This window comes from Macaca nemestrina, chromosome 15, assembly GCF_043159975.1.
Source record: "Macaca nemestrina isolate mMacNem1 chromosome 15, mMacNem.hap1, whole genome shotgun sequence".
In the NCBI taxonomy this organism is placed as follows: domain Eukaryota; kingdom Metazoa; phylum Chordata; class Mammalia; order Primates; family Cercopithecidae; genus Macaca; species Macaca nemestrina.
In genome coordinates this window covers 93,426,215-93,443,145 of record NC_092139.1, presented here as the reverse complement: position 1 = coordinate 93,443,145, position 16,931 = coordinate 93,426,215, and the positions used below count along the sequence as shown (strand labels likewise).

At 48.8% G+C, this 16,931-nt stretch overlaps 1 protein-coding gene across 4 annotated transcripts in view; it reads right to left on the bottom strand.

The window, feature by feature from the left end:
* The window catches only part of LOC105495709 (myosin XVIIIB), a 300,538-nt gene that overhangs the window by 183,866 nt on the left and 99,741 nt on the right, over positions 1-16,931 (bottom strand). For all 4 annotated transcript variants that reach the window (XM_071080310.1, XM_071080312.1, XM_071080311.1 and 1 more), the window contains exons 18-21: positions 11,100-11,259; positions 8,376-8,559; positions 6,998-7,220; positions 3,088-3,197 (exon numbers count right to left, since the gene is read on the bottom strand). In XM_071080310.1, coding sequence (XP_070936411.1) covers positions 3,088-3,197; positions 6,998-7,220; positions 8,376-8,559; positions 11,100-11,259 — 677 coding nt within the window. The remainder of the gene's footprint in view (positions 1-3,087; positions 3,198-6,997; positions 7,221-8,375; positions 8,560-11,099; positions 11,260-16,931) is intronic.

Here is a 16,931-nt window from a genome sequence, read left to right as displayed (position 1 = left end):
CCTGAGAAGAGGAGGAATCAGGAATTACTGTTTAATGGGTACCAAGTCTCGATTTTGCAAGAAGTAGTTATGGAGATGAATGGTGCTTATTGTTACTCAAAAATATGAATGTACTTAATACCATTGATCAATACACTTAAAAATGGTTATGGTGGTAAAGTTCTTGTTATGTGTATTTTACCATAATTTTTTTTTTTAAGCCCTATGTCAGGAATCTGAGAGCCTGAGTTCACATCCCAGCTCTACTGCTACCTGGCTGGGTGGTCATGGCCTCAGCTGCCTACGCTGTGAAATGAGGATGATTCCCAGAGTGGGAAGGCTTTATATTTTGAATACTGTCTTAGCTCATGGCTCTGTAACCTTTTCATAGTATGTCTGATATTTCGTAATGAGAGTTTATGCATCCGTGATAAAAGACATATGCTACTTCTGTTTCAGGAACACAATATATCCATCAGGTAGCCACCAAATGAGAGTACTTCATTGGGAAACAGTCTTGGCATGAAACACCAACATTCAGACCTCACCTGCTAGACCCACAGGGGACTTCACCAAGACCCATTTTACACCCTGACAATGAATCCCCTCTGCTGCCGTCTAGTGTCTAATGACAATATTGACCTTTTCTAGCTGTCAACCTCGTCTTATTAAATCCTGAGGTCTTAACTGCTTTGCACACAGAAACTGATAGTTTGCCCACCCGAGCACGTGTTCATGTATAATTCATGGCATATCATGTGGCCTGACAAATGAATATTTATCAGCTTTTTCATAAGAGGCAGGATGGTGTTTCTTTTTGTTGCTACCAAAATTCTATGCTGCAGCAAATAAAATTTGTGAGCAAATAAAAAAAGAATAAGAAGCAGCAAAAATTCCCAACCAAGTCCATTCTCCTTGTAATTTTCCATTTTCTGAGGCCTCTAGCATGTATGGAGGTGGTTTTGGTTTGGCTACAACAGAGAACTGCTGACTCATTCAGAACAGAAACGCTTCCATATGCTACACCCTTTCCCTCCACAAAAAAACTCCCCCATACCTGACTCCTGCACCATTTTCAACCACAGAGGAGCCCAAGACCCTCTCAGTGGTTCCATTCAGCCCCTCTGAATGAAGTCAAATTTGGGGAGACCAAGAATAAGGAACCCCTGAACGAAGACTGGTACAGAGAGGTTGATGGCACCAAGTCAGGCAGGATTTCATGGCTTCCAAAATGGGCCACTACCCAGAGAAGGGATAGCCCTGTGCCACAGACATCTGGGGATCACGTCCCCTCCATAGTGAGTTAGGAGGGCCCTGCAGAAGTCACTGCCTTGTCTACTGAAAGTGGCTTGTGCCCCGGTGCCCACTGCAAAGAAGAACTAAGAAGACACCTAAGAATTGTGACTCTGTTTACTTCTACTCTTCTGACTCATTCATTGAGAACTGCAGTGCTGATGATCTCAGGCACACGCAGGCACGTGCAGTTGCAACAGGATTGTGAACACATGGTCTGTGCGACTTGTGTGTCATCACCCTGGATCTGAAAGAGGATGATGACATTGATGGTCTGCTGCTGATGTTGATGACGGTGGTTAGTGTATATTGAGCCCTTACTATGTCCCAGGCCCTGAGTAAATGAACTATACTATTACATGCCATTCTCAGAACACTCCATTGAGTGGCATGGAGTACTCTTTCATCTTGCTATTCAGATCCCAGCTTAGCTATTACCCCCCATCACATCCGCTTGTTTAATTAGTTTTGGTAGCACTTATCCTGAAATTATGTGGATTCCCCTATATATTTTCTGCATTGTGGTCCTTCCCACTTTACAGATGAGGAAAGGGAGGCAGAAAGATGACATAACTGGTTTACATTCACACAGCCCCAGCTGGGAATCAAATTCAGGTCGGTTTGAACTACCTCCCTTTATGAACTATGCTCTTTAAACTATCGTCCCCTGGAATGGAGAAACTTGAGTCCAAGGAGCAAACCCACAAATGCCTGGCTGTGTGGCCTTGGGAGTGCCACTTCATCTCTAAGAAACGTGGTGTTCTCTTTTGTAAATGGGGAGTAATAGCTCTTCTTTTGCAGGGCTGTTATGAAGATGAAATAGGGCTTTGCAAATTCTAACAAGGTCTCTAATCATTGATAAGCCTGTGACCATTCTTAAGAGAAACAGTTATTGAAAGTTTGGCACTGGAAGTAGAGATGAGATTCCATGAGTTTACGCTGTAGTTGGAGAAAGAAGACACACAGGGACAAAAACACAAAGTTAGGCCTAGGTATTCATTCATTCATTCATTCACTCAACAAAAAAATTACTGAGCTCTTGCTGGAAGCCAGAAAACATAGAGGAGATTCACATTATTTCAGATAAGTGCTACACACACATCAAAACAAGAGGATGGGATGGTGAATGAGATCTGAGCTGGGATCTGAACAGCAAGATGACACCAGCCATGCAAAGACTGGGGAATGAGTGCTCCAGGCAGAGAAAACAGCTAGTGCAAAGGCCCTAAGGCGTGATGTTCATAGAATTCTCAACCACGGAGCCCTGATGTAAATATTTCCTAAACATTTTAGACCCCGAAGCGCTCTTTTCATAGACCACCTCAGGGTGCTGGTGCTGAATGGAACATACTTTGCAAATGATGACTTTTCACCCTTTTAGCTGGGATGCTGTCTTCTCATGACTCTATTCTTATTCTTTTCCTAAAGTTCCTTATGTAGGGGCCAGAAGTGTCATCCTGGGCTGGGTCGGGTCCCAAATGACATTGTTGTGTGGGTTTGGTCTAGAGCAAGGATTTGAGCGAAACTTCATGCTGCCCTCAGCACTGCCCCCATGGTCCTGCTTTCAGATTCCAGCTGGTCCAGATGCCCCCTGGGGCAATCCCTTATGGAACACAAGCCCATCAGACCTCAGTCAAAGCCATGTTGCCCAGGCTGGTCTTGAACTCCTGGACTCAAGCAATCCACCCACCTGGGTCTCCCAAAGCACTGAGATTACAGGCATGAGCCACTCACCGTGCCCAGCCTTGGAACATATCCAATAACCAACATATCCGTATCTGGGGCCTTCACCCCTCTTGCATGTCCTCCACCTACCTTCCTTTCATCTGTTCCCTCGGAGGTTGACATGAGCTTCTTCAGGAGTGGAGGGTCCAGCACCTGGAATTGCCGGCGGAAGTGAGTGAGCCCCATGTGGTCAGCATAGCCTAGGGAGGTAGGAGCAGGCAGGAGAAGAGCACAGAGTCCAGATGAGAAGACCCAGCCCGGTTCCCTAAACCCCCAGACAGGAGCTCAGGGTCCTGCTCCCAGCCTGGCTACTAAGTTCCTGCATGGACTCATATCTTGGGGCCTCAGTTTCTCCACTTGTTAACTTAAGAGACTAGATTTGATCAGCACTTCCCAGGGGCGTTCCTGAGAACCCAAACCCTATAAAATGCTCCACTGCAAGTTTGAAAAAGCTGCACATTCATCTGCCTCTTGGAAGAGGCATGTCAGCATCCAAGTCAAGGACTCTGAGAACTTGTGCAGGGCAGATGCCCGATGAGCCTTGAGTTTCCCAACGTTAGCCCAGAGGTTCCAAAACCTGTTTGACAAAGGAAAGTGTTTTGTTTAACACGAATTACCACCCCATACGCTCTATGTGAAGCATGCTGCATTGGGCAGTATCTAAGGGCTTTTGTAAGTCTACCATGCAGGGTGGACACAGCTGCATCCTTCTATGTGGGGAACTGGGAAGAGAAGGGGTGCCTGAAAAGCTATTGGGAGAAAATGACATTAGATTCAGTTTGTGAAGAAGCCATAGGGTTTTCCAAAAGAAGTTGGTATGGAAGAGAAGTCTAGGCAGAGGGGGCTGTACAAACAAGACCTAGATCAGGGAAGTATAAGATACGTTCTAAGACTGGGCATGGTGTCTACAAAAAGTACAAAAATTTGCCAGTCATGGTGGTACATGCTGTAGTTGTTGCCACTCTGGAGGTGGGAGAATTACTTGGGCCCAGGAGGCAGAGGTTACAGCAAGCCATGATCGTGCCACTACACTCCAGCCTGGGTGATAGAGCGAGACACTGTTCCAAAAAAGAAAATCAATTATTTTATAGTCCACAGTAACAGCCAGCATTTACTGAGAGCTTATGTGTGCAAACCACTAGGGTAACACCTTCCTCGTGTTACAGACACTCATGGGCCTATATTATTATCCTCACTTTACAAAAGGGGAAGTTGAGACCCAGAGAGATGAATTCACCTAGTTACACAAGCAAAAATAGTAACTGTCTCAGTTGGGACTCAAACCCAGGCAGTAGAGAGTAGCCAAAGAAGAGCAGAAACCGGGTCCCAAAGGAAATTGAACTCAAATTCCAGGTCTCAAGATTTAGACTCTTCCCTGGGTGCAAGAAGAGCCTCGATTGCTTCAGAAAGACCCCTCGCGTGACTGGATCAGAAAAGGTATGGTAAAATCTCACTCCACTTTTGAGACTTCACGATAAGCCAGATGCATCAACTAGGAAGAACAGCAATCGTGTGTGTGGCTAATCCTGGAAGACTTCCTGGGGAAGAGGAAGGTCTCAGACCAACTTTGAAGGACGCAGACAGCACAGAGATGGGGGACCCGGGAGGTTACAAGCCTCCTTTAGGGCAGACCTATCTGCGTTCACGTCCCATCTCTGTGCTTACGAGCCCCATGACTGGGAAAATGATTCACCTTTTTGAGATTCAATTGCTTCACTTGTCAGATGAGAATAACAAGATCTATCTTCACATGGTCACTATGAGGATTAAATGCGATGACAATTATAGTAAAAGCAGCTAATGGGTATCATGTGCTTTTCCACAACCTGCCACTCTTCTAAGCTTTATTGTCTTATTAATGCACCCAGCCCCACAGCAGCCTTCAGAGGTATGAGCTATTATAGGAGAGGAAAGGGAGATAAGCCCTAGCGAATTTCCTAGAGTCACACGGCTGGTGAGAGGTGGCGGCCAGAATCAAGGCCAAACCATCTCCCTCCAGAGTTGGAGCCGTGCCCACCAGGCTGCACAATAGGCAATGTTTAATGAGTTTACTACATACCTTTAGCACAGTGAGAATGATCTCATTTGCTATATCTGACAACACAGTGTCTAGCACGTAGTAGGTACTCAATAAACAGCGTGCATGGGTATGTATCACACATGCATGTGTATATAGGCATATATATATAATATGCACAGATTCCAAATAATAAATATTTGATGTATCTGTGTATGCATACAAATATATCTCATGTGAGTGTGAAAGAGACAGACATGACTTACAATAGAAATAAAGAGAGGAAACGAACCAGGTCTAGGAGACAGAAATTGGACATTTCTACCATGAGATATCAAGCCTGCGCTTAGTTGGAAAGCTCATCCTGGCTGAGTTGGGCTGTGCTGAGAACAGAGAGGGCAGATAGTGTCGTGAGGTCCCGCGGACACAGGAATGGGACGCCCTGACCCTGAATGCACACAGGTATTCTAACAGTCTGATCCAGGTCCAGGGCGCCTGCAAAGGCCCAGCACTTCCTGCCAAGCAGCCAAATAGAATCGATTCAGTGTGGGGGACCAGCCACTGGCTGTGACCGTCCCCCTCTTCTCATGACATTATCTGTCTCCCTGCTCTGTGGCTGTGCGGGCGGGAGGGAAAATCATTGATATGCTCAGCGGAGTGGGGGTCTCACCTTTGCTTCTAGCTGCTCGCAGTCAAATACTCTGTGCCCAGGGGTCCATTATTAACCCAGCAGGGGGAGGTGGGGGAAGCGACCATACACTAGGGCACTAGTGACCACGGAGACTTTAACCAAACGAGGTGGCCACCTGAGACTTCTGCGTGTCCCAGTCACTCTGTCCTCTGCAGACAGCATGGCTGTGTCTGAGCCATTTCTGACTGTCAGAGAGGGGAGTCAATGCGGTGGCCTTTGGGGACTGAGAGGCAGAAAAGGATAGCAAGGACTGAGATCAAACTCAACTCCTAAGATTAGCTGATGTGGGGACATCAGGTGCACACTTGCTTACTAAAATACAGACCCAAAAATTTCAATCCCTTGATTAGAACCCCTCCATCCCCCTGTCAGCCCATCATCTCCCCAGGTGGACCTGGTGATAACCCAACACAGGCATTCGCAGCCTGCGCTGGTGGATGTCTCGGCCTCTTCTCCCACAACTCCTCACTCACTCTGAATCTACTTCTCTGAAAAACCTGCCCCTTTTATGCCTCCCTCCTTCATACTTTCTGATCCTTCTGCCTAATGTTTCCTCCCCTTGCCAGAGGTGAGCAGTTTCTTATGCTTCGAGGCCTGACTATGATATTACATTGCTGTGAGGTTTCCCCAGATTCCCAGTGAAAGTACGAAGCTCCCTCCTCTAGGCCTCAGGGCCTCCTGTATCCCTGGGTGATATGAGCCCTCATCAAATCATATCATCGTCTCCTGGGATCACAGCAATCTCCCAAACCAAACTGAGCATCATGAACACCAAAATATCACTCGTCACGGAAATTCCACCCTCTATTGCAAGACAATGCTCCTTAGAAATTCATGGCTAAAAGGAAGACACAGCCGTAGTCTTCTAGGAGTGTACAGGCAATTCTAGAAATAATATGGGCTTTTTCAACAGGTGCAGCTAACCACCATAGCACACATATACCTATGTAACAAACCTGTATGTGTGGTACATGTATCCCGTTTTGTGTGTGTGTGTGTGTTTTTTTAGAAGAAATAAAGAAAAAAAAAAAAAAACCAGTGGACTTCAGACTCAAAGAGACCTGGGTCCTGATCCAGACTCTGCCATGTCCAGGCAAGGTGACCATGAGCAAGTACTTCCACCTCCCTAAGCATCAGTGGCCTCATCTCAGAAGACTGCTGGGAAGAGTAACCAGGATGCTGGGTGTGAAGCTCCTAGCACGTGGCAGGGGCTCCCATCCCTTGGCTGCCACTGGTGGGTGGACATGTCCCAGGAGTCAGAGAAAAGGTGCTCTGTCCTGGCTGTCTCTTACCTGTCCTGTGTAGACGCAGAGCCTCCAGGATGTGGAACCCAGCAAGCTGCACCCTCAGTGCTGGGATATCCAGGGCCAGAGGTGCACCTGCCCCAGGCTTGTCTCTACCAGGCTGTGGTGGTGTAGGAGATTCCTGCTCACTCCTGCTTTCCACCACAGGGTTCAGTACCAGGCAGTGGATAAAGTGTAGCCGGGACCTTTTGATCATGCTGGTCAGTGCATCCTAGGACCAAACAGAGGGAAGTCAGGGCCAGTTGTCTCAGAGAGACACAGAAAGGGGACTAGACCCTCCCCAAATATTCATTAAGCCCAACCTGGGCATCTTTGGGGCCCCTATGCCCTACATCAAGGAGCTCCCTACAGTCTGATTTGGATTCATGAGAAATAATGGTCCTTGTTGAAACAGATGGAGAAACTGAGGCATGGAGAGAGCAAGTGAGTGGACCCAGGTCACACAGACCAGGGGCAGAAGAGCTAGGACTAGAACTCAGGACTAAGGCTAAGGGTGTTTCCACTATAACCCACCAGGAGGTTCATTTTTTTTCTTTTTAAAAATTAATTCATTTATTATTATTATTTTTTGAGACACAGTCTCACTCTGTCACCAGGCTGGAGTGCAGAGGCACGATCTCAGCTCATTGCAACCTTCTCCTCCCAGGTTGAAGCGATTCTCCTGCCTCAGCCTCCCAAGTAGTGGGACTACAGGTGCTCGCCACCACGCCCGGCTAATTTTTTGTACTTTGAGTAGAGACGGGGTTTCACCACATTGGCCAGGCTGGTCTTGAACTCGTGACCTTGTGATCTGCCCGTTTTGGTCTCCCAAAGCACTGGGATTACAGGTGTGAGCCACTGCGCCAGGCCACTACAAGGTTTATTTAAAGGTGTCCTTCCCTTGTCTCAGCCCATTCTCATCTGTGCTCAGCCTGGCCACTGACCAATCTCATGCCTTCCTTTATTCACGGATTCACATTCCAGGTCTAGGTACCACATTTACATCCAGCTGGGCCCTGCCGCCTTGCCCCAGGGGAACCTGGTGGTGAGCAAGGCAGACAGGGCTGGTCTGGCTCTCATATGTGTCACTGGAGTCAAGAGGGCATTCATAGCTTGTGGGAACTCCTCCAGGCCTCTCAACTCAACACCAAGCAGCACAGGCTGAAGGCCTCAGACTTGGATCGGTCACTTCCCGGTGGTGTGACCAGAGTCAAGTTTCACTGCTGCTGGGAGCCCCCATTTCCTCCTCTGTGGGGCGTGGGGTGACGCTCACCCCTCTGGCCTTGCTGGGGAGGTTAGAGATGATGTAGGCACATGACTCAGCCCAGAGGAGATGAGGATGGAGGCAGCGAAGGCCAGGACACCATGAGACAGGGTGCCTACTCACCATCTGCAGCTTGATCTGGGAGCACGGGGCTTTCCTCCTCACCGCGGCCAGGCTGCTGGCAAAGGTCCTCCTCACCATGCGGTTCCTCTGCAGGGCCTGCTGGGAGGTGCCCTCCAGGCCTGCCACAGCCCGGCACACAGGAGGCAGCTTGGCTCGGGCCTGGAATAGACTCCGCAGCTCCTCTCTGGTGGGGAGGAGGGAAAAGAGAGAGGAGCTTTAGGAAGTTCTTGGGAAAGCCTTGGCCTGGGTGGTGGCAAAGAGAACAAGCCTTCTTGCGTCCTGCTCCTCTGCTTCCTAAAGCCTCCTCTACAGTCACGTGTCCCAGCTGCTCTCCTTCATTCACAGTCTCTCCTGCCAGGTGAGGCTTTGCTTCATGGCAAATGCCAGCTCCTTCCCGATGCCCGTCTTCTACCTGCAAATGCTCCCTCCCTCCCTCGGCTTAGAGCATCTGTCCTATGGATATTCCTGTCACTTACATACCTATAGCAAGGCTACGACACCTATACTTTCTTAGAGGGCAAACTCCTCTCTGCTATTCCTCGACCAGGCCTAGCACACAGTAGGCATGCGCTATGTGTTTCATGCAAGAAGGAATGACTCAGGCTGGGCACGCAGTTTGTGGAGCTGCAAGATAATGTCAAATAAATACCCAGCCTGGGCCGGGCGCGGTGGCTCACGCCTGTAATCCCAGCACTTTGGGAGGCCAAGGTGGGCGGATCACGAGGTCAGAAGATTGAGACCATCCTGGCTAACACGATGAAACCCCATCTCTACTAAAAACACAAAAAATTAGCCGGGCGTGGTGGCGGGCACCTGTAGTCCCAGCTGCTCGGGAGGCTGAGGCAGGAGAATGGCATGAACCCGGGAGGTGGAGCTTGCAGTGAGCCAAGATCGCACCACTGCTCTCCAGCCTGGGCGATAGAGCAAGACTCCGTCTCAAAAATAAATAAATAAATAAATACCCAGACTGACACCTGAGCAGATAGTGCCTTCCCTCAGCATCCCTGAGGTTAGTGGCCAGGGTGCTAGCTTTTTGTTAGTGGTGGTAGTGGTTTTTTTGAGACAGTCTTGCCCTGTCGCCAGACTGGAGTGCAGTGATGTGATCTCGGCTCACTGCAACCTCTGCCTCCCGGGTTCAAGCGATTCTCCTGCTTCAGCCTCCCAAGTAGCTGGGACTATAGGCAACCGCCACCAGGCCCGTCTAATTTTTGTATTTTTAGTAAAGACAGGGTTTCACCATGTTGGCCAGGATGATCTCGATCTCTTGACCTCGTGATCTGCCCGCCTTGGCCTCCCAAAGTGCTGGGATTACAGGAGTGAGCCACTGCGCCTGGCCAAGGTGCTAGCTTTTTAAGTGTCTGTTCCAATAAAACAGAGCTGGCCTGCCCTCTTCCATGAGCCAACTATGAACCAGGCTGTCTAACAGGTCATCTGCTATTTTACGTCACCAAAGCCTTCTTAGATCAGACATGGGAGCTTGGGGACCCCATTCCCATTTCTTAGATTATGAAACTGAGGTCCAGGTCATGTAGCTTAAAAGAGGGAAAAACAGAATCTGAGCATATTCCTGACTCCAAAGCTGGGCTATAGCCATTGAGTCTTGTAGCCTCATCCAACTCTTATTTATGGTGCAGGAAGCAGAAACAACCAGAGAAGGGAGAGTGACTGCCCACGGTCACTCAGGTGACAAAGGGCAGGGCTGGGACTCAACCCGGGCCACCTACGTCATCATTCAGTCCTCTGTGTGCTCACAGCTCCTGTTGTCCCATCCCTGGCCTGGATCTCTCTCCAGGAGCTGGATGTTCACGAGCCCCACTCCTGGATATGGGTTTCTAGTCAGCTCTGACATAAGGTGCTGGGAATTCTCCAAGCATCTCTTAGACTCAAGTTGGGTCCTGGCTGTGCTTCTGTTTTGCTGTGTTGAGCAAAGGCAAGCCACTTCACCGCTCAGGGCCTCGATTTTTCTCATGTGTAAAATGGGACTAAGGATCTTGTGTTGTGATAAGGATTAAGAGGATACTAATAAAGCGTTTATGCTGATCCGAGGCATATAGGGGGTAGTGAGCAAGTGGTCCTTTCTCACCCTGGTGCCCACCTGAGACACCAGCACCTCCCTGGTGGTCTCAGTTTCTCTTCTTGTCTCTAAGCTCTACCCCTGCAGAATTCCAGCATTGAACTTGGGAGCATGCGTGCACACACACACAAACATACACACGTACACACACATGCACACACACACACACCACACACACACAGCATTTTCCAATAACCCTCTGAACTAAAAGCAGAGAATGCTGCCAGCCTCATGCCAGCACTCTGGGCTGAGCAGCCAGGGAACATGGTGAGCTTTTTTTAATGCTACAAAACGTATCGTTTCAGTTTTACGACTCCCTAGTTCTTGAATGTCCATAAAAGTTGTTCCAGTCACATCATCTCTCAGATACTTAATGAAAGGCAAAGTGCCAAAATAAGAAGTCACGGCTTTTTAGCTTTTGTTCCACCTCCCCAGAAGGCCAGCTTTTCTCCTCGGCTGGATTCGCTCTGGCCCCAGGGAGACATTGCACTGCTCCAATTCAAGTTATGGTTCTTTGTTCCATTATGGAGGGATGGGATTCCTGGGCTGGCCCTCCCACACTGTGTTGTTGTAGCTGCATAGTTTAGGTGGGAAGGAAAACACAGTGCCTTCAATGCCCCATCCCCGTCCCCAGCCCTGGTCCAACTCACCTTTTTGACTGTTGCAGGACCTGGGGTGCATCCAGGGCTGAGAGGTTGGGCTTGGCTCTGTGGAGCCAGCCCGTGAGGTCGTACCGCACAGGGTCCCATCCCAGCTGGTGGAAAATCTCACACTGGAGGGGCTGCTCACAGGTCCGCAGGGCAGAGGACCCTGGAAAGAGACATGGTGGCATGAGTGCTAGGACCTGGTGGGGACACATTGCAATCAGCTGGCATCCCCTAAACACACAGTATCCATCTTAATGTGTTCCCAGATAGCTAAAGCTCATGGTTGAAGGCACCCACGTTTCTCCTGCTGTGGTGAATTTGTGGACATTATTTCCAAAGTGGATTTTATTCTTTCTTGCTTTCTTAAATCTAGGATACCTGTTTTTCCCAAACATCATCTGCATACTCAATCTCCTCGAGTTTTTCTATATATATAACCACCTATCACCTGGGCTGTGATTTACTTAATGTTTTCTTTAAGTCGACTTACATTTTCACAAGTACAGTACATTCATTTTAAAAGAAGAATCATATTGCAGATTTGATGTGCAAGACATGTTCGTTTTCTGATATGCATGGCAATTATGATGAAATATTTTTAAAATATTTAGTTGTATGCCACGTAAAATCATTTTGAATACCATCAACCAAATAAATACAGGGAATACCTTTGGGAGATACGGGCACATTGGTTTCAAGAGACAGGGTGGGAGAAACAAATGGGCCTGATCTTGGGGGCTAGAGAAATCCTAGGTTCTTTACCATTTATGACTGTGTGAAGGGTGTCAAGCCCTGTAAGTCTGTGAGCATCAGTTTCCTCCACTGTAAAATGTGGATTAAATAATGCATACCTCCCAGAGTGGCTTATGGCTTAAAGGAGATAATGTACGTAAAATATTTTAGTACAGTGTCCAGCACATAATGGTCACTCAGTCAGCTGTAACGGTTGTCACTGCCCTTCACTGCACTTAAACCTTTGCTGGTGTTTCCGAATCACAAAGTGTGCTTTATATTCACATCCTCAGTGCCCAGCGTCATGCTTGGCACAGGGAGAGTCCAGAAGTGCTTGCAGAATGAATGCATGGATTAATTAATTAAGGGATTGCTGTTCATTTATTATATCACTCTAACTATTGTGATGCTCACAGGTTGCAATCACAGGTTTGGGATAGCTGTCCCCACACTGAATGACTGCAGATGGATTTTGGGGTTTTTTTTTTTTTTTTTTTTTGAGACAGAGTTTCGCTCTTGTCGCCCAGGCTGGAGTGCAATGGAGTGATCTCGGCTCACTGTAACCTCCACCTCCCAGGTTCAAGCAATTCTTCTGCCACAGCCTCCCGAGTAGCTGGGATTACAGGTGTGAACCAACATGCCCAGCTAATTTTGTATTTTGAGTAGAGACGGGGTTTCACCATGTTGGCCAGGCTGGTCTCGAACTCCTGACCTCAAGTGATCTGCCGGCCTCGGCCTCCCACAATGCTGGGATTACAAGCATAAGCTACTGCACCCGGTCCCCAGATGGATTCCTATTAAGAGTGGTCAGATTATCATGACTCTTGGATGTATCCGGAATGATCTTACTTTGCTTTCCCATCCTGCTATTGCCAACGTACTCGCATGCACTAGGGTCCTAAGTCTTCCCCTCAAATCCTAATTTGCTGCCTCTAAACTCCAGTAAGCTAGGAAACAAAGGACCTGCATTTCTTGGAACTCCCTGCAAACAAAAGCAGTCTGCACAGTCTGCAGCTTTCGTGAGCCTGTGTAGGAGTAAAGGGCGTGGCATCTGCCACCTGTGTGGTTGCTTAGAGGTACTCTGTGCTCACTTCCCAGATTGCCCCTGTCCAGGATAATGGAAGTTACCAGCACAGAACCCTTCCAGTGAAGTGAAGTTTCCCTGTTTCAAGAGTGTCCTGTGAGGCTTTCAGAGCCATGCAGTCCCTGCCCTCAAGAAAGTCCCTTTCCAATGGGAGAGTAAAGCACCCACGGGGAGCAAGGTGACAAAGCACACACCAGGCTTTGGCGCAAACATCCATGCTGCATTTGCAATGCCACAGGTATCTGTTTACCTGGCTGCCTCCTTCCACTGTACTGGAAGCAACCTCAGAGCAGGGACTGGTCGACTCATTGTTAGGCTCAGCAGCCAGTACAGGGCTGGGCTCTGAATGAGGATTATGACCGAATAGGGGACAGGGAAGAAACAAGAAAGGATGTTGATGTTTGCTAAGCCCCGGCTCCTAGCACTCTCTGCTGGACATGCCAGCATGAGTGATTTCACTCTGGTTGGTGATGTGAGCACCTCTGGGCTGGTTTCTAGAAGATGACACCGAAGTTCAGAGACATGAGGCAGTTTGGCTAATGGCGCACAGCAGGATGAGGCCACAGGTCTGCTGGTCCAAAAGCCTGCCTCTGTCCAGGGTGGTGTCCAGCACATGGAGATGCCACATTTCCCAGGCAATGTCCTGGAAAACAGTACCCAAGTTCCAGGCCTGCTTGTTCCCCTCATTCACTCCTCTATCCTGAAGTTGACTTTTATTCCACAATTTTGTCCATGAAAGCATTTCCCATGAAGTCTTTGGCTTTCGGGAGCCCCATGGATACTTCTGGAAGATGGAGCCTTATCCAGCATATCTTTCTCACAACTTCAGGCTTCGTCACCTCCCCCAGGAGCCTGAAGCTGAGGGGGCCCCTAGACAGGGCTCCCTCAGCCTCTGCAGGTCACACTCAGAGGTTGATGAGGGCCTGTCACCTGACTGTCCACTGTGCCTGGGCTCCATGAGGGCTGATCCCTGCTGACCTTTGTGGGAACACTCAGCAAATGTACCTGAGGTAAGGGAAAGAGGTCATAAACAGCGAGCCCTGGGTCAGCTGGAATGCCCCAAGTGTTCTGGATGATCGAATGTTCTCATTAACTCAGAGCCAACCAGAAAGCAATAGGGGAAGAGAACTATTTTTTCTTTTGAAACAAAATGTCGTAATTAATGTGTCTTATCAGGGGGTTTAAGGCAAAGGATGAGGACAGAGTCTCTCCCTTGGGAACTGAGGGCTTTATAGCATCCTCCTAGGGATGTCTGCGACTGACACGACAGACCTCATGGATAAAGGGGAGGGGCCCCAAATCTAACCACATCCCCTTCTGCCCACTCCAGCCTCACTCTGCCCTATGCCTTCTGCTTCCAACCCTACTTTCCATCTCTTTTGCCTACAAGGCAGGATCCAGAAAACATTCCCTTTGATAATACATTTCATTGATTCTGGATCACTGAGTTTTCACATATTCATCAGTTTTGTAAAAAGGATTCACTGTGCACCTCATCCCGCCAGCTGTGCCAGCTGTCGTCCCCGCAGAGGTGACCAGCCTCGCCCCTGTCACCACGCAGCTGGCCTTCCCCAAGGGGAAATTACTGACGAGCAAGTGTGGGACATGCCCCAAGCAGCGGGGAAGAGAAAAACTAGGGAGGGAGCCAGGATCACAGGCAGGGAGAGGTCACCGCTTTCCACAGGGAGGTCAGGGAAAGGCCATGGGCAGCACTGGGCTGGAATGTGGCAGAAGGGCCCCCCAGGCAGAAGGTGCTGCTGACGCCAGCGCCCAGAGGTGGGAATGTGCATGGTATGTTTGAGGAGCAGCAAAGAGAGCTGTGTGATGGGAACAGGAGAGGGGAGGGGAACATGCAGATACGGCCTTGTTATGATCAGGGCCCTGGGGAGACAGTGAACGGGAACAACTGCCCTCAGGGAGCGCAGGGTCGTAGGGAGAATGGCAACAAGCAAGCAAGCAGAGAAACAACCACAACTTCACAGAGCCTGGCAAGGGCCCTGAAGGAGGAAACGGAATCGTGATGGGGTCGTGAGGCTGCCAGGGGGACAGCTTCAGACAGGGCAGGAAAGGCGTCTAAAGGGGGAGCTCTGGGCAGAGAGCTGAAGGAGCGGGAGGCGGAAATGCTCTGTGTACGCAGCACCTTCATCCTCACCACGGCCCCTGGGTTTCACCAGGACTGCTGTCCTACGGAACCGGGAGGAGACTTTCCAGGAGTCACCAATGGTGCAGTTGAGTACTGAGCAGGAGCCACCTCAGGGCTCTGGGGCCCAAAGCCTGGGCTTCCCCAGCTCTTTCTCCTGGCTGGGTGAGTGAGATGGATCTCACTCTGAGATGTGAGTGAGATGCCTCCCTGCCTCCCCAAAATCTCCACTCCTGAGCCCATATCATACATAGAGACTGGGGTCCCTTTGACAGCCTGGAGAGCCACGAGTCCACCTGGCCTTTGGAGTGAGGCTGCCCAGGTTCAGTGCTAGCCCTGTGCTCGGCGCCTACAGGGCCCTGGGAAGCCACTGGACCTCAGCAAGGACTCAATCACCTCCCTGTAGCTGGGGTGCAGTGAAGCCCACAGGCCTGGCTCCAACCAAGGGCTCCACAACTAGCAGTTTCTGCCACTCATTCATTCTCCTTTCCCAGCTAGCAAAGGGGCAGACGCATCTCACACCCCAGCCTGCATGGAGGGGAATCCATCATTGCCAGGATTAAGTAAATGCCAGGACCCCTGCAGGGTGAGCACAGCCAGGGCCACGGCACGACTTCCTAGGTCCTAGGCACTTTTGCTTTCCTGGGCACCTTCCTCCATGAAAATATATATACACACACACACATACACACATGCACAGGCATGTATACAAACACACTTATACATATATACACATACATACACACATACACACACACATATATACACACATATACACACATATATACAAACACACTCATACATATGTACACACATATATACATGCACACATGTATACAAACACACTCACATATATACAAACATATACACACATACACACATATATACACACATATACACACATACACACATATATACAAACATACATATATACACACATATACACACATGCACACACTTATACACACTCATACACACACACAAACATACATATATACACACATACACACATGTATACAAACACACTCATACATAAATACACACACATGCACACATATATACAAACACACTCAAGCATATACACACACATACACTCATACATATATACACACATACATATATACACACACATATATACACACAAGCACACGCACTACATACACACCCTCACATATACAAACGAGACATACATGCACACACACACAGGCACACACGAATACACACATATACATATAGACACATATACACATATATACACACATGTTCACACACAAACACATATATTTACACACAGGCATACCCATATACACACACATACACACACACACACATACGGTTGTGCAATGGGAGGTGGAGATGCCTCCCTGCCTCCCCAAAATCTCCACTCCTGAGCCCATATCATACCTAGAGACAGGGGTCCCTTTGACAGCCTGGAGGGCCACGAGTCCACCTGGCCTTTGGAGTGAGAACTCCAAGAACTGCATCATTAGGTGATTCAGCCCTTGTGGGAACACCATAGGGTATGCTTACACCAACCTAGATGGTACAGCCTACCACACACATAGGCTGTATGTACAGCCCATGGCTCCTAACTACAAGCCTGTACAGCATGTGACCACACTGAATACTGTAAGCCACCATAACACAATGGTAAGGACTTGTGTATCTAAACACATCTAAACATAAAAAAGGTGCAGTAAAAATATGGTATTATCATCTTATGGAATCACCATTTGTATACACAGTCCGTTGACTGAAACATTGCTAGGCGGTGCATGACTGTGTGTGTAATCCCAGCACTTTGGGAGGCCAAGGCGGGTGGATCACTTGAAGTCAGTAGTTCCAGACCAGCCTGGTCAACATGGTGACACCCCGTCTC